The following is a 19,215-nucleotide window of genomic DNA, read 5'->3' on the forward strand; positions in this document are numbered from 1 at the left end:
TTACTCTAAGAATATTTGATGAAATATGAAATTATACATAAACTTCCAAGATAAGATAATTAAAAAAGTACTTATAGTACCTCATGGTAATTACAGAAATTTTAAAATTTTGCATTTATTTGCATTTTGTGTGTGATAATTAAATGATAAGGTAAAAGAAATGCCATGGAATGTATTTATTTTTATATTATCACTTGCAGATGAGGTGTTGGTGTGGACCAGCGTCTTGTGGTCTTTGCTGTCGATGTCTCCCACAGATCAATGAATCAACAGGGACACGTTTTATGTACACTTTATTCCTTGTTATTGGATTTGTTGTCGCATCACTCATGTTGTCTCCACAGCTGGAGCAAGCATTCATTGATAATGTAAGTATTGTAAACATATCATTGGTGCAATTTGCTTTTCCTTTTTTTCCAGTATGAGTATTATTTTTCAGTTTTTGCATGAAAATGTTGACAGGAATCGGTATCTGTGAAAAAAAATATTTGCAAAAGCTGAACTTAAGGAATAACTATCTTCTCATTTGCTATTTGTAATTTTTAATGCTGATTAAATGACAACAAACTCAGTTTTACTGGCAAGGCATAAGTGCATCAGGCATGGAGCCTGTAAAATGGATGTTTGAGATCATTAAATCGGCATTGGTTAACAATCGTTAAATCAGCATTGATATAAAGGTCACAAATAACAAATGAGAACATAGTTATTACCATTCTAATGCAATTTATTCATTTTGTTGATGTTCACATCTTATTTTGTTGAGTTTTGCTTCATTTTTGCATGAAATAAGTCACAAAATGTTTATGCTTGATGATGAATTTTGCATCATTCTATTATAAAATTACATTTGAAAGCTTTCACTCTCATTAATGCTTATAAATGCTCATTTAGCTACCTCAAACATCAGACAGTGCATTAGCCAATCAAAATGCAGATTACAGACAGCTGCATTAGACTGCAGTGCACATTTTGTCTGTCGTCGGTCTGTCCCTCCATCTGTCTGTAAACTTTTCACATTTTCAATTTTTTCTCCAGAACCACTACACCAATTTCAACCAAACTTGCCACAAAGCATCCTTGGGTGAAGGGGATTCCAGTTTCTTCTCCTCTTCCTCTTGTCCTCATGTCCTCTATCAAGGGGAGATAATTAAAAATGAGTGAAAATTTGGTGGCATATTTTTAGCTCTTCTGAGCCAAAGGCTCAAAGAGCTAATGCTATGGTCATTTGTGCGGTGTGCGTAAACTTTTTAGAATATGGGCCATAACTCAAGAACCCCTTGGCCAATTATTGTCAAATTTGTCACAGGGTATCCTTGGCCCAAGGGCTCCCTTTTATACTAAAATTGGGGTTGTGAACCTTTAACAAGGGGAGATAATTAGGAAAATAGAAACAAAAGTACTGGTTGCTAAGAAATCTTCTTCTCAAGAACCACTGGGCAGATTATCACCAAACTTACACAAAAGGATGAGGATATGTTGTAGATTAAAATTTGCACGGGGATTTACCCTGGGGCAAAGGTCGTGGTCTCAAGGTCACTTCAAAGTTGACCAAAAATTACATTTTATTAAAATGTTGATATTTTGCTTACTATAAGGACTAGGATCATCAAATCTTGTCAGTTGGTGCATCTAAGGACCTCATATCATGTTGACTCAAAAGTAGGTCACGGTGACCTACTTTTTAAATTTTGCGGCCATTCTTTTTCAAAATGATTTAGAGGCATATTTTGAACAATTTAAGGCCTATGATCATCAAACTTTGTCAGTTGATGCATCTTGGGTCCTCAAAGTACGTCAACTAAAAAGTAGGTCACCTTGACCTACTTTTTGAATTTTATGGCTAATCTTTTTTAAAACAATTAAGGTCATTAATTCGAATATGGGGAGGCTTAGAATCATTAAATCTTGTAAGATGATGCATCTTGGGGCCATAAAACATATTTATTAAAAAGTAGGTCACAGTGACCTACTTTTTGAACTTTGCAGGCATTCGATTTCAAAGCGTTTTAGAGGCATAATTTGGACATTTTAAGTCCTATGATCATAAAACTTTGTAAGTTGATGCATCTTGGGTCCTCAAAAAAGGTCAACTGAAAAGTAGGTTACCGTGATTGAAATTGAAATTGAAAAGTAGGTCACTTTGACCTACTTATAAAATTTTATGGTTATAATTTTAAAAAATATTTTAGGTATTAATTGGCTTAGAATCATCAAATTTAGTTGATGGGTCCTCAGAGAATGACAAGTTATAAGTAGGTCACCATGACCAACTCTCAGGTACTAATTGGCTTAGAATCATCTTGAGTTCTCAGAGTGTGAATTGGAATTTCAAGGGTTTATCTAAATATACAGGATACTTCGAGGCTTCAAATAGAAGTGATAGGTTGTACAGTTTATCAGAAGAGCGATTCAAGGCCCATGGGCCTCTTGTTTAAAAATCTTATCAAGAACCACGGGGCCAAAAAAGATGAAACTTAGGTGAAACCTTCATTAGATAGTTAAGATTCAATTATCTTTAAATCATGTCCCCTGGGGATAGAGTGGGGCAACAATGGGGGATCAAAGTTTTACATAGGAATACATAGGACAGCAGTGACATTATTAGTCATATTAATATGGAAGCATCCTCAGCTAGTGTAGATTGAAGTTTGTTAAAATCATGACCCCCAGGGATAATGTGGGGCCAAGTACAATAAGTGATCAAAGTTTTACATAGGAATCTATTGGAAAATTCTTTCAAAATCTTCTTCTCGATAACAGCAAATGCAGGATTATTCATATTTTATGGAAGCATCCTGAGGTAGTGTAGATTCAATTTTTTTTTCAGATCTTGACCCTTTGGGGTTGGATGGGGACACAATAGGGGATCAAATTTTTACATATGAATGTAATGGAATGTTCAACTGCTGATGAAGAAACAAGAAGGGCCATAGTTACTCAGCTGAGCATTGTGGCTTGGGCCTCTTTTTTTAAAAATAGAGATGACTCTTTGACAAATACATGTAATTAAGAATACATTTAATACAGGTCCCCAAAGAACAAGCTGTGACAAACAGGGTAACAAAGAAAAATAGAATTATAAGGTGTGGTAGAGATGTTCCTGACATGGTGTCTAATGCAGTATATGATAAATCACAAACTTCTCAAGACTAACAAAATAGCAGCTGACAAAGAATTTAATTATTGAATTAGATAACATATGTGTGTGTGTTTTGTTTCTGTAATATAAACGGCACACTCCTAATATTGACTAAGTACTACTGGTACGCTAAATGTTAAACTCTTTCATCCCTAGTAATCATGTATCCATCTGGTGTTGATACATGTAATTTAAACAAATATTAATCTTTGTCTTAACAACGTATATGACTTTCTTTTAAATCCTTGTCAGTAATGTATTTTAAGTAATGAATATGGTTGTAGGTGCCAGGCTTCAATGAAACATGTGTTCAATTAATGGCGGGGGAGAACTGCAGTAAACTTACAGGGTATAAAGCTGTGTATCGCTTGTGTTTGGGAATGGTGGCCTTCCATTTTGTTTTGTGTCTACTCACCATTTGTGTCGACTCTAGTTCCTACTGCCGTGGAGGTATACACAATGGGTAAGACTTCCCTTTCACACTATATGCTCATAAACAGTTTTGATGAAGATAGATCTTTATCGTCCAATTAGGTGTAATATTTAATGTAGGTAAACTTGAAATTTACGGAAGGTTTCATTATTTAGAATTCATTCAATGATAGGGTTGGTTTAAAATGACACATTTTACTTACAATACTGAGAATGCAATACACTTGCAGAAGTACCTGTTTTCTTTGCAAGTTTACTCATGTAGCTCTGATTTGAGATTACATGTATTTCATCAATGTTATTCCAGGATCACCATCGTAAAATAGAAGACAAAAGGAATACAGATGTTTTACTTAGAAATATGTATTTAAAAAAATCTTTCCATGTAAATATGGGCTACAATTTATCAAATTGATATGCAGAAAAAAGAATAGGTGGCCCTAAGAAATAAAATGCTTTGTGATACTCAGATCTCTTGTTTTGATCAGGTACTGGTTTTGGAAGATCCTGTTTTTCATCGGTTGCCTTGTTGCTTCATTCTTTATGCCTCACACATACAGACTTTGTAAGTACAGTAACTCACAGTACTCAAGTGCTAGCATACTAACACAATAATAAAATAAAATCTTTGTTTCCCCTTACCTAACACTTAATTTGGGGGATGGATCAGTAGGTTAGCCCTTTTCTATGTAAAAAGGGAAAGTATTAAAACTCCATTCTGTGAGAGAAAGAACTAATGGTGGGTGATAGGCCAAAGACACTTTTTTCTCTCACAAAATGAACAAATTGAGGCAATTTCTCCTGCTTAAAGTGTGACTTCTACTTTCCCACATGGCATTGTTGTTAGAATGGACAGCACCAGATAATTTGCATCTTGAGCGCACTTTTTCAAAGTTTTGTAAGCATGAATTGTTCATAGATAGTATTGTTTTAGGAATGGATATTCCTAGGTTAGTGTTTTTTTATAGAAAAAAAAACAAATAATGCAAAAAATCATTCATGTAAGAAATGTAGTTTGGCATCTCCTAGAATCTTGTACCCTAAGTAGTGAACTTGAATGGAAATAATGTGAGATGTAAAAGAGAAATATACCGGTATTAATCAGTGGCAGATTTAGGGGGTTTGGGACCCCCTCCCCCCATAAGGGGTGGTAAGGAAAGATCGTGATAGTCCATGCAGCTAGTGATGACACAAAGTCATAAACGTAGATTAATTTTGTTATTTTCACCATAATTCAGTGTACGTTGACCTTATCGATCTTATAAATGCGTTCTCTTCCTTATATTGAAGATTGGATGTATGTGGGGATGGTTGGAGGTGTTATTTTCATCATTTTCCAGCTGATATTACTGGTGGATTTCTGTCATTCTTGGCATGCTAAATGGTAGGTTTGTAGTTGGATGTATTTGTACATTTACAGATTATGAATCGTTTGTGAACTATCTTAAAAAGTTTTTTTTTTTTATTTCTTATGGATCATTCATACAGTATTTTTTTAAGAAATGAATTTAATTTTTGAAGATTCATGAGGACATGAACTACGACGCTTCCACCGGCATATTTCATGAAGCGCGTTAGCGCTTCATTATAAAATTGCCGGCATGACGCGTTGTAGTTCATGTACCTCATGAATTTTCAAAAATTTAATTCATTTCTTATATTTACATTATTTTTCTGATGATTTGCCACAAATAACGCCATTCAACTGTTCATTTTTAAGCAAAACATTTTGCACTATAGTTTTGACGTCAAGTAAGGTATTATGACGTAACAATGGAGATATTCATGCCCATTCATGGTAGTTCATGAGAAAATAAACTGTATTCTATTTTATAAAGAATCATAGGGGAAATTTATTGGAAATGTAAATATGTAGTTATATGTACAAGCAATATCTTAGATAAAGTGAATATATTCTCATTTTATCCTTTTATTGTACATATATAATCTGCAACTTTTAAAGAAAATCTTGTTCATTCTGGATAATGAAAAATTTAATTCCTGGGAATTCCTGGGAAAAGAATACATTTACGTGCATATATTGTATAGATTTAAAATATCTTAGGATTGGTCAACCTGTGATTTGAATTTTAATATCAATCTCCAAAATTTACCAGTATAAATTTTTTTGTAGGGTTGGAACAAAATCCGGTCATAAAAGTACCTGTGGACGTTGTGGTATGTATATTGGGCTGAGAATAAATGCAGAGCAATATTATATTTTGATACAGCCAGCATCAAATCCATTTTCAATGTTAAGTGAATGATATTTATGTGAGTGGTCTCTCATAAAATTATGCTATTATAAATTCCTTGGGTTTACATGTATCTATTGTACTGTAAAATCTCTTATTTTCGAGGGGTCCAATTTTCATGGTTAGAGGAAAAATTACAGGTTCGATGGGATTTAATTTCATGGTTTAAAGATAAACATTATCTGCAGTATGAAATTTTAACATTTTGTGGAGGGTATGAATTCTTGGGTATAACAAGGAGAAATAAACCCCCACAAGAATGAGTGATTTCACAATATGATTCTACACTACCTTACAATCTGGTCAGATCATCTTAATGTTTATTTAATTAAAGCCCTTATTATAGCAGCAGTGTTTTGGGGGGTTTTTTTGGGGGGGGGGGGGGGGGGGGGGGCAGTTGATTCCTCTTTTCATAAAGTTTCACATGTGTGGACACATGTAACCCCCACTTGTAGGCCTGCTGGTATTTATAAAAGTTTTTCACAAGTCATTGTTAGATAAGTACAATGCATAATATAATAATACAATGTAGCACAATACTCTGATGTCTCCAGAGCGATATTAAAGAAGCTGTTTGGAAATATAATTCACATTAGAGAATTAAAGAAAGGCAATAATGTTTTTGAGAAATTTTTGTGTATTGTATCGAACAATAAGGGGTTCCTTATTGGGGAAAAGATTATGACCTCCATTTTGTGATTTCTGAATCAAGGAAAGATAATTATGTGTGTAATAGAGACTATACCGTCCAGTTGTTTTAATAGTGCTTTTCAGTACTTTTGATTTTTTGCATAGAAGGAGAAGTTGTTACCATGTATCATTAAATACCGGTATACACATGTAAGTTGTCTGGTCATTAAATGTATATATGTAAGTACACCCAGACACACCTGTAACTTTCTCATTACAATCTTTGAATACTGAATTTTATGATTTTCTTCAGGTACTTTGCTGTTTGCCGTCATTTTCTATTTGGCCAGCGTTGCTGCTGCTTTTTTGCTGTTTTGGAATTATACCACCTGGGAAGGGTGCCTTCATAATAAGATATTCATAGGAGTCAACACATCTCTCTGTATTATTTTATCTGCAATAACCATTGTACCTGGTGTGGCAAGGTGTAAGTGCACTGAGTAGTACAAATTTTATATCAACAAAGTAATAGAGTAAAGAAAACCATTTAAATGATGGGAGATTGAGGATTTTTAAATCAATATTTACATATTATGAATGGACATGAAATTATCTGCATAGTTTAACCAATATATGTGGAGTACATACTATATGAAAACATTAACAAATTGTAAACATTCGAGTAAAAATATTTTTCAGTCAACCCAAACACTGGGATTCTGCAGGCCTCCGTCATTACATTCTACGTGATGTACCTCACCTGGACTGCTTTGTCCAGCGAGCCACCTGAAGACAGTAAGATTCTTTTTTTGAGTAAACTCCAATATTCACAAGAACATTTAAATCCTATCTTCTCTTTAAAGCTTCCAAATTAAGCACTTCATATGTAAACTAGTTTGCACTCTCTTTTATTAAATCATCAGAAGTCCAATTTAATAATAATTAGGGTTATCAACCAGTAAGCTGTTACTCGAGTATACTTGTCGAAAGGTGTGAGTATTGAATACTGAAATCAGTATTTGAGTACTTGGAAAAAACATTGCTTGGATCTAAGATCCTACCTTGTTTTGACAACAGTTAAAGTAATTAGCAACCTCTGTCAGTCAGTATTTTGTTTATAGTAAGGGACACTTCATTATTTGACATCACAGTTCAAATTAATTCAATAATATAGGCTATAAAAATTATGTTCAATCAAAGAGAATGATATACATCGTGAAAATGGATAGGTTTAAATTTTGATTTTTTCCTTGAATATTGACTGAGTACTGGATCAGAAAGGTAGGCAAGTAACCTTTTACTAAAACTGATTGATTTGACAACCCTAATAATATATATATTGTAACAGAATTACTTTAATATTTTAGTTGTGGAGTTGGAAAATACTGTCAAAGTGTTTTATTCAAAACAAGTGGACAAAAAAAAGTCCGTCAAGGACATGCCAATTAACATGGATGGTCTAGATGATATGCGTAACATCCACAGTCTCTCCATTACTAACGGTACTCAGTGTAGGCCTATGCCTACATTTGACCACATGGAAATGATATCGGCTTATGCTGGCCTGTTAATTATGTTGGTTGTGGCCATCTACTCAAGGTAAATTCCTCAAACCTTCAGAAACTTAAAGAAACTCCTGATGTTACATAATTAAGTTAGCTTAACAGAAAATAAAGGATTGTATTTACATTTGAAAATTATTTCATATTCCTATTGATTTTCTCCATCTCTGTGTTTTAAAGAAAGGGTAATTAATGTTGTTGTTTTTTTTCTTTGTAGTTTACAAACATCCATTGCGTCCCACCGTCTTGGGGTGCGGAGAACTAGAGCGGCCGTGTCAGAGCGCTATGAGTGCTGCTGCTGCTGTAGAGTAACAGGAAGTAAGAAAATTCATTGTCAGAGGAACCAGATTTAAAGGCTCGAGAATCACATTTAATTTTGGGGGATATCTTAACAGATATATTCATCAGAATTCTCAAATATTTAGGAAAAAGTTCCAGAAGGAATGATGTTCAAATATGGGCTATTTTTACTGGTTCATGTATGTGATAAAAGTTCTAAAGGAAATTTGCATTTTTAAAGAATTGCTAAATTGATTACTGGCTTCTTGGTGGTTATATTTCCAGTGTCTGTAGTCTTTCAATAAGCTATTCCTCCAGTGTTTTTTTTTTTGGTGTGGTTTCCGTAAAACTTCTTTCACAAATTCACTGCATCAAGATACATAATGAATTTTAGTTTCAACAAGTGTGTAGCCAATGCCCATGGTAATTAAGAATACTAATCCTGATACACTTCTGGTCTGATTTCTCTAAATCTGCGCACCATTCTAGCTAAGGAATCAGATTTTCATATTTTATTTAAAGGAATCAATAAAGGTAGAATTTTCTGTGAAATTCTTTCAAAAGGCTAATTCTCTAACAGGTTTAGTCTGAATGCAGTAAATCTTGCCACAAAAAGACTAAACCAAGGACCATTATTCTATTTATTGCTGTTGCGTAGTTTCAAGTGCAAGTGCAACTTTTCTCTTCCTTTGTTATAAATACATATATATTATTATAACAGTAACTTGATCCGAAGAGCCGTATCATGTCAAGTTGACAGGCGCGGATCATCAGATCAAACGAGACGCGAAGCGTCGAGTTTGATCTGATGATCCGCGCCTGTCAACGAGACGTGATACGGCTCTTCGGATCAAGTTACTGTTATAATGATAAATTTATTATATACCCCTTTACAACTAGCAAAATATAATAAAAGGAAACTTTTTGGATCAATAACAGAACTTAAATCCATTAAACAAACCATTTTGTCAAGGAACATTTTGATGCGCGAGAATAAAAACGTCATTTATCTGTGTACTACGTCATCAGTTTCAGAGAGGGGTGATATGGATTCAGAAAACCACAGTGTGGTGATCCGGAATGTCGGATCACATCGTCACGTGATTTCGTGAATTCAACAGTAAAACTGAGTGACGAACAGTTGGGTATATAATAAAAACCAGTAGCACTACAGTCTCATCAGAGACTTCTGGTTTATTGTGCAATGCATATCGTGATACAGAAATTAAAATACCTTTATTTAGTATGTTATAAACTCCAGAAATAATTGTTTTTTTCAAACTTTAGAATAACAATTACCAGAATTGTAAAGAATGTAAAACAATAAAACAACGGTATCTTGGCATCAAAACTTGCTTACAAGCTTATATACATATATGACTCCAAAGTCCGATGGTCACAACAAAGTCTGATGGTCTTGCCAAAGTCCAATAGTCTGTGCCAAACCTGATGATTTGGTGTCAGTAAAGATGCCAAAGTCTGATCTGATGGCTCGTTTCCTATGAGACACACTGTGCTAAAGTGCGATGGTCTGACACGCCAAAGGCTGATGGCGCAGAGAAACAATCAGTGAAAATCCAATGTCAATACTATACACCGATAAAAGCCAATGATTAAGAATTAGTCCTTCCATAAAATGTGAATGATTTTGCTTAATGCTTCAGCCACCTCAGATATTAGGGTTAGTCCCTGCACACCACTCGACTGACAAGGGTAAGTCCTTGCACTATTGGACGTATTATGGGATAGCTTCACACCAAATCGAAAGTTTTAGGGTTAGTCCTCACATATTATTAGAATATGGTTAGTCTGGCACCCACCAAAGATTTTTAGGAAGACTCATTAGTCTTATGGTTAGTCTCACTCCTATGCACCCAAAATATATGGGTGTGCATACTTTTTGAGCAATAAGGGTTAGTCTTGCAGCCATCCAAGTGATTAGGGTTTGCTTTGCACCTACTCAAAAATTAGGACTAGTAGTACAATTTAAATTTTGGCGTACTGTGAATAATGAACCATTTCACTTCCGTGATCAAATGTTTAATATGTGTATTTATTTGAAACCATCGGACCTTGGCACGGCATCTCAGTTCAGTGTAGTAGTACTATTATGTACGCACAATCAGACTTTGGCTTGTCCATCAGACTTTAGAGTCCCACCGTACTTAAGAGTCCTACATACCGGTATATTCAATAAAAATGAAAAAAAAGTGAAGTTATAGTTTCACAATATATTTGTCAGAAAATTAAGGAAACTCATTTGAAATCATAGCAAAAATTGTGTGTAAAAATATGATGATATTATCCTAATATTTTTGGAAAAAATCATGATATATAGTGATACAAAATTTTGGTCATACCCATCCCTAGTGTGGGGTATGTCAGCTTGTTAACTTTTTTTTTTATATTGATATGGTTTTAAAAAAAAAGAGTACAACTTATACACAGAATCATCTTCAGGGCCTTCTATACACTTCTGAAAATTTTTTTGGGTGACAAAAAAATTATAAAGGTTTAAATAATGAGTTTTTCTATTTCAATTTCAAAACAAGGGTACCAGCCATTTATCCTCAAAAAAAAATGTTGCAAGACAAGAAAAGAGATCAATGGTGCTTACGTCAATCAGGAAAATACATGTACATGCAATTAAAGTGTTCAATTTATTTAGTTTGGTCTAATAAGATGTTAAGAATGTCGAATTGATTACAAATTAAGTAATGCAGGGCTAGAAATAATTATTTTTGTTTACTGGTCACTGGCTATCACCTTCAATTTTTACTGGTCAGGTTAGTACTTTCACTGTCCCACTGGGCCAGTAGATTTAAAAAAAAAACTGGCCCAAAACCATGATAATAATAGTAATAATTTTTTGTTATATATATTATGATACTTAGAAGTACAACTTAATTAACAAAACAAGAAACAGCAGAAGTTGGGACACACAACCCTGTCAAGTTAACTAGCCCGACTGTGAATGAATTTTATGCATTAAAAAATGCTGACCCAAAGGGCACATGCCCTCTGCAATGTATCAGCCCAGATTAAAAATTTACTGGCCCCAGACCAGCGGGTCATTAATTATTTCGAGCCCTGTAATGCATAGTAGATTTCAGAACTAAGGGCAGATGACTCTAACTGCATAAAAAACCATATTCAGTTTTGTTATAAATCTGAATAGAACTTGAAGGAAGCCTATTATTCAAACCTGAGACTTTTCTTTTTTCAGAAACAAACCATTCAGAGAAAGGGGGACAGAGGGTGAATTATAATGAAGCTGAGGCTACAACATATAATTATGCTTTCTTCCATTTTGTATTCTGCTTGGCGAGTTTATATGTTATGATGCAGCTCACCAATTGGTACAGGTAAGTAATTTCATTACAGAGAAACAATATTTTCATGTAATTAAATTTTAAAGAATTCTGTTGCCATGTTTTTTTTATCTACAGGTGTACATTTTTTGCTTTTTAAAAAAAAAATAAGCCAATTTTTTAGAAAATTTATCTGAAGCAGGTCTTCTGACTGGCAACAAATCATTAGATTTTTGGAGATACAGTGAATAGGTTGAGACAGAGATTTCTCTCTCTCTCTCTCTCTCTCTTTGGAAGGGGGTGGGAGACTTTCAGCTTGTGAGAAAATTTTATGTAACCATATCTGGAAACGTTGGCAAGTAACATGGAAGTATTGTGAAAATATTTTGACCAGAAAAAAATGGCAGAGGTACATGTATGCTTCTCTGACCATCCTCTTTATACGAAATACAGTTTCCCAAAAGAGGAATAAATCTAACTAAATATATGTATTAAAAGAGTTTAAAAAAAATTTTTTTAATATGATATTATTATACCCCCGCTCCGAAGGAGAGGGGGGTATACTGTTTTACCCTTGTGTGTCTGTCTGTCTGTCCGTCTGTCTGTCTGTCCGTAACAAATTTTGGTCGCAGTTTTCTCAGCAACTACTCATTGCAGAAGCTTGAAATTTTAGCACAATCTTTGTTTAGGCATGCCATATGGTGGGATTCATTTTTGTACAAATTGGATGTCAACTTCCTGTTTATCCGTGTGTCTGTCCGTACCATACATAACAAATTTTGGTCGCAGTTTTCTCAGCAACTACTCATTGCAGAGGCTTGAAATTTTAGCACAATCTTTGTTTAGGCATGCCATATGGTGGGATTCATTTTTGTACGAATTGGATGTCAACTTCCTGTTTATCCGTGTGTCTGTCCGTACCATACATAACAAATTTTGGTCGCAGTTTTCTCAGCAACTACTCATTGCAGAAGCTTGAAATTTTAGCACAATCTTTGTTTAGGCATGCCATATGGTGGGATTCATTTTTGTACGAATCTGATGTCAACTTCCTGTTTATCTGTATGTCTGTCCGTACCATACATAACAAACTTTGGTCGCAGTTTTCTCAGCATCTACTCATTGCAGATGCTTGAAATTTTAACACACTCTTTGTTTAGGCATGCCATATGGTGGGATTCATTTTTGTATGAATTCGATGTCAACTTCCTGTTTATCCGTACGTCTGTCCGTACCATACATAACAAATTTTGGTCGTAGTTTTCTCAGCAACTACTCATGGCAGATGCTAGAAATTTTAGCACAATCTTTGTTTAGGCATGCCATATGGTGGGATTCATTTTTGTACGAATTCGATGTCAACTTCCTGTTTATCCGTGCTTCTGTCCTTACCATACATAACAAACTTTGGTCGCAGTTTTCTCAGCAACTACTCATTGCAGATGCTTGAAATTTTAACACACTCTTTGTTTAGGCATGCCATATGGTGGGATTCATTTTTGTACGAATTCGATGTCAACTTCCTGTTTATCCGTGCTTCTGTCCTTACCATACATAACAAACTTTGGTCGCAGTTTTCTCAGCAACTACTCATTGCAGATGCTTGAAATTTTAACACACTCTTTGTTTAGGCATGCCATATGGTGGGATTCATTTTTGTACGAATCTGATGTAAATTTCCTGTTTATCCGTGGGTCTGTCCGTACCATACATAATAAATTTTGGTCGTAGTTTTCTCAGCAACTACTCATTGCAGGTGCTTGAAATCTTAACACAATGTTTGTTTAGGCATGCCATATGTTGGGATTCATTTTTTACTAATCCAATGTCAATTTCCTGATTATCACTGTGTTTGTCCATAATTGAACTTGTGTATTCACATCAGAGCGGGGATATTATTAGTGAGCATTGGCTCACAGACTTCTTGTTATGAATAAAGACAAAGCTTGTTAAAAAAATATATGTCTGATTCTCTGAAGGGAAATTTCACAGTTGTTTTTTGTTTTGTTTGTCTTTACTGCAAAAGAGGAATTCTAGTATTAAAGTAAAGCTTTGTTTCAGACCAGAGGAATCAGATTTGAACACATTTGGACTGAATTGGGCAGCAGTATGGGTCAAAATGGGCTCTAGTTGGGCTTGTGTTGTTATATACATACTGACACTGTTCAGGCCAAAGTTTTGTCCTGGGCGAGATCTAGCTTTTCGTAGAAATGAAGAGATTCAAGTGGACGGGGAAGGTGATGCAATGAGGAGGGAAACCACCATATAGGGTAGAGGTCAGTGGAAATGTACAGGATATGTAAATATGTGTAAATACAACAAAACATACTGATATATGTCTGACAGAGAAATTTTTTTCCGTATTTTTTCAAAATATTGTTATATAGATTTTGATCTAAACAGGAGGTACTTTTTTCTTTTTGAAAACAGATTTTAATAATTGTTCTTTGAAAAATATTTTTGTTACAGCAAGAATTGCTTACTGGTGTGCCATTTTTTATAAAGTTTTTAATTACACCTAAAAAAAAATACATTGAATTTGGTTTAATGTTGTAATTATAAGGTGTAATGCTACACGTTTGTTGATTTTTTCAAGATATAGAATTCAAGGGTTACAGATTTTGATATACATGTACCTTCAATGTACAGAACTAAAAGTACATTGTAAATTAAAACGAGAGTTTTAATGAAATAATGTTCATGATTGATATGAAATGGAATGTATGGTGCTTTTATTGGTTTGTTCAGTTAGAGGAAATTGCTAGTCAGAAAAAAGTAACTCATTTTTTCATTGTGTACATAATGATTCATAATGATTCATCCATGTATAGAATTATTAACTGCTTTTCAAATGTACAAAACATGTATCCGTGTATATGTGATTGATATTTAGGGTTGTATGTTTCATATGTATTTCTCTATACCGTGGTACTTGTATGTTCTGTCATTTTATTTCCCCATTTTGGAGGACCAATTCTTGAGAGTTTTTTTTTACTTCTTGATATGTTTCTTTGTTTTTATCTTGTTAAGATAGAATTTGATGTGAACCTGTAATATTTTTACCAATTCCTGTTAAGTACAATTACTAACATGTAAGAACATCTTGTAAAACACATTTGTTATGTGTTTGTTTTCTCCACTTGTTTTCATTTGTTTATTTTTGTTGTTTATTTTGATTACTTCTGGAAACATCATGTGATTTTTGTCACTTAGTTATACATTTCAACCCTCTAGAAGAGATTTAAAGTTAAGAACACTGGTTGTGAAGTTTATTATTTTATGCTTCATATAGATTTTATCATTTTTTAAATGTACTAAAATACATCATATATTACATGTAAATACATAACCTTATATGGGAATTTATTTTATATTCAATTTGTTACTTTTTATGAATATTTTAATAAACATGAAGAACAGATAATGTCAATTTCCCAGGAATTTCATTGCAAAACCTTTTTGTATTTAATAATTAGAAATATTAGAATAAATTAAGACCTCACAAGTGATGGGTCTATAGTTGATGTTTCCTTTGTGTAAATATTTTTATGTAATATTGAAAAATCATCAATGTTTGTGAATTTTCATTCTCACAAATCTTATCTTTGTCAAATATCTGTTTAATGATTTATTTGTACATCCAAAATTATGTGCCCATGAACAGTTAATCTGGTTGCCCACAAAACATGAACCCCTAAAAATTAAAGTGGTTGTTCAGTAAGTAATGCAAAAGGTCATCTAAAAACAAGAAAAGCATGAGGAGCAGTTTTTAGATATTTTTAATCCCACAAAATATTCCCTGTTGACCTCTACACACGTCTTAAGTCTTTGTACCCATGGCCATGACCAAAACACCTCAGCATCCTTGTCTTGAGGGAAGCTCAAATGTAAAGTCTTCCTTTGATTCTTTTCTTGCATTTTTGTAAAAAAAAAAAAATCTCAATGACTGAGATCTAGCGAATATGGGGGGTGGCTAAGCTCTGTAAGTGTTCCTTTCTTTATGATTTCCTTTATTTCTCTATGCTTATTTGCAGCAGCGTAGTCAGGTAAAAGTAAATTACTCAGAGATAATTTAGACTTCTCTTACAGAAAGCCTGCTTAACTTTCCCTATTGCAAAGTTAGCATAAAGCTACCATTGATGGTCCTTCCTTTGGGTGTAGTATATAATTATATTACTAGACCTTATCTCTTGATAAAGTGATATCTTCTAAATTTCAGAGCTTCTATCTGGAATGAAGCTCTTCAGTAAAAAGAAAACCTGTATAAGACATGTTTCGAGACCTAGCTTCTCTTTGCAATAATAGAATGACAGCTTTCTTTCTGATCCCACTTTTAATAAAAATTAAAAGTGTATTTTATGTATTGTAAAATATTTTTTTTTTCATAAAAGTGGATATTACTTTTGGGTTATAAAAAGTGTATCCAGGTTTCCTCATTCATCACCCAAGTCTATGATACCTTTTTTGGTAAAATGTCTATTTTTTGATTGACCATTAATTGGCACATTTAAGGCATGTTTTCTCTTAAGTATCTGCAAGGAAATAAGGCACCCATCAGAAAAAAATATTTAATATTTTTAGGTCACCTGAGTCACTCAGGTGACCTATTGCTATCCGTTTTTGTCCGTTGTCGTGCGTCGTGCGTTAACATTTAAACATTTTCAGCTTCTTCTCTGAAACTGCTCAACCAATTTCAGCCAATTTTGGCATATAGCATCTATGGGTGAAGGGGGACAAAAATTGTGAATTTCATGGTCCCTGCCCCCCTGGGGCCTGAGGGGTGGGGCTAAAACCACCAAAATTAATGCAATCTTTAAAAATCTTCTTCTTTACTCCTGGACATCAAGCAGTCAAACTGTTGACATGATTGTAATAAGCATTGAGCCCTCTACCAAAATTGTGAAATTCATGGCCCCAGGGTCAGGGGTTCTGGTGCTAGGGCGGGGCTATATAGATCATATAGTGAAAGTGCATTATTTCTTTGAAAATCTTCTTCTCTACCCCTGGGTATTATTGAACAAAATTGAATACATATTTATGATAAGCAAGAGTGACTTTACCAAAATTGTGAAATTCATGGCCCCAGGGTCAGGGGTTCTGGTGTTAGGGCGGGGCTATATAAATCATGTAGTGAAAGTGCATTATTTCTTTGAAAATCTTCTTCTCTACTCCTGGGTATTATTGAAACAAATTGAATACATAGTTATGATAAACAAGAGTGACTCTACCAAAATTGTGAAATTCATGGCCCCAGGGTCAGGGGTTCTGGTGCTAGGGCAGGGCTATATAGGTCATATAGTGAAAGTGCATTATTTCTTTGAAAATCTTCTTCTCTACTCCTGGGTATCATTTAAACAAATTGAATACATAGTTATGATAAGCAAGAGTGACTCTACCAAAATTGTGAAATTCATAGCCCCAGGGGCAGGGGTTCTGGTGTTAGGGCGGGGCTATATAAATCATATAGTGAAAGTGCATTATTTCTTTGAAAATCTTCTTCTCTACTCCTGGGTATTATTGAAACAAATTGAATACATAGTTATGATAAGCAAGGGTGACTCTACCAAAATTGTGAAATTCATAGCCCCAGGGTCAAGAGTTCTGGTGCTAGGGCTGGGCTATATAAATCATATAGTGAAAATGCATTAATGCTTTAAAAATCTTCTCTACTCCTGGGTATTATTTAAACAAATTAAATACATTGTTATGATAAGCAAGGATGCCTCTTCCAAAATTGTGAATTTCATGGACCCTGGATCAGGGGTTCTGGTGTTAGGGTGGGGCTCTATTCAATATAAAGTGAAAACGCATTAATGCTTTAAAAATCTTCTCTACTCCTGGGTATTATTTAAACAAATTAAGTACATTGTTATGATAAGCAAGGATGCTTCTTCCAAAATTATGAAATTCATGGCCCCAGGTACAGGGGTTCTGGTGCTAGGGCGGGGCCATATATATCCTATAGTGAAGGTGAATTATTTCTTTAAAAATCTTCTTCTCTGCGCCTGGGTATTATTTAAACAAACTATTAGTACATTGTTATGATACGCAAGTATGCCCCTTCCAAAATTGTGAATTTCATGGCCCCAGGGTCAAGGGTTCTGGTGAAAAGGGGGGGGGGGGGGGCTCGATTGATTAGATAGTGAAAAATCAAAATTTCTCTGAAAATATTCTTTTCTGCTTCTGGTTAAAAAGCAAAGAAGCTAAGTGTCTAGTTATGATGAGCATGATTACTTCTTCCAGAGTAGTGAATTGCATGACCCCTGGGTCAGATGTGCTGGTGTAAGGGTGGGGCTCTTGATAATGTAGTGAAAATGCATTAATTCTGTTAAATAATCCTGTCTGCTCCTTAGTGTTAATCAGATAAACAAAGTGATTACTTACATGTATGATGAATAGACTTTTGGTCCCAGGGTGAGAGACTCTGGTGTTTCTCAGTGGGGATGGGAGGTGGGGGGGGAGGGGGGGGGGGGCTGGGGGGCTCTATTGATAATGTAGTGAATCTGTAGTAAAAACTGCATTATTTCTTTGAAAATCTTCTCTGCACCTGGGCATATCAGAGGCAAAAAGAGTAAAAGTTTTAATAAATATTTTTGAACATCTGGGCCATTTTGTCAAGTGTTCTGGTCCTGGCCAGGGCTCTATTAATTTGTATTCTACTGAGGGGAGTTATTCCCCTTTGCCATTTACTTTTGATAATTAGTCACTGTAAATAATGTACTTGAAAGGTTAATAGAATAAGAGAATTTTGCAAGATTTTTTATTGTATAATACAAAAAGTACTTTCATAGTTTTAATGATCAGGTAGACTTGTAAGTAATAGATAAATAAAAATGAGACAAAAATAACTTGTCTTATTCAATGTTCATCAAAGACCAAGAGAGTCCAATGTAAGAGATTTCAACAAGGAATTAAAATAGTACAGAAGCATTGATAGTTTGTTAATATACTGTATGGTGATAGTGATAAATGGGGAACAGATTAGAACCTAATTTATGAACTGTTAATGAACACTAGACTAATTATTTTGTTGAACCTGATCACCCTATTTTTCTTGCTTTTGGGCAACAAAGCTTCACTTTTCAGTTCATTTTATACTCTATGGATTCTCTAAATTGTTGTATTATACTCAGGTGACCGTTAAGGCCCTTGGGCCTCTTGATAGATTCATTTCCTTTGTCAGAGAACTCTTTAAACTGTTGTGGTGATGAAATACTAATGTCTAAGCAGTGTCTTTGACTGTAAACCTGAGATTTTTAGATATCATGTTACACTCAACATCGATATTTTTTGGTGAAAACTCTACAGCTTGAAAGACTAATTTTTCCACATATCAAAACCATATCTTTCATATGGGTTCATTTGGCAGTTTTTGTTATGAAGCACAGTTTTCATATAAGTGCTCATTTTCATCTTTGTAGACACAATTTTTATGCAGATTTCAGCTCAATGTGGTGACTATGCTTACTTTAAAAGAGAATTTCTTTGAGAAGACAGTAGGAAAAAGCATACAGTTTTCATTGATCATAGAAGTAGTGCAACAGAACTTTTCAACTATGGAAAAATAAATGATTTTACACATTACTTATTGAACGCCCTCGTAA

General features: G+C 34.3%; 1 protein-coding gene across 1 annotated transcript; it reads left to right on the top strand.

Moving 5' to 3' along the window:
- Window positions 1–200: 200 nt before the first annotated feature.
- Window positions 201–13,953, top strand: LOC133181482 (serine incorporator 5-like). The gene is made up of 11 exons (XM_061315973.1): window positions 201–368; window positions 3,427–3,605; window positions 4,063–4,139; window positions 4,865–4,958; window positions 5,709–5,752; window positions 6,773–6,946; window positions 7,159–7,254; window positions 7,827–8,058; window positions 8,239–8,339; window positions 11,527–11,665; window positions 13,673–13,953. The coding sequence occupies exons 1-11, from the start codon at window positions 201–203 to the stop codon at window positions 13,878–13,880; spliced, it is 1,512 nt and encodes a 503-aa protein (XP_061171957.1). The 3' UTR covers window positions 13,881–13,953.
- Window positions 13,954–19,215: the final 5,262 nt, after the last annotated feature.

This window comes from Saccostrea echinata, unplaced genomic scaffold (assembly GCF_033153115.1).
Source record: "Saccostrea echinata isolate AGI-Se365-2 ecotype Australia unplaced genomic scaffold, CSIRO_AGI_Sech_v1 ptg000009l, whole genome shotgun sequence".
In the NCBI taxonomy this organism is placed as follows: Eukaryota; Metazoa; Mollusca; class Bivalvia; order Ostreida; family Ostreidae; genus Saccostrea; species Saccostrea echinata.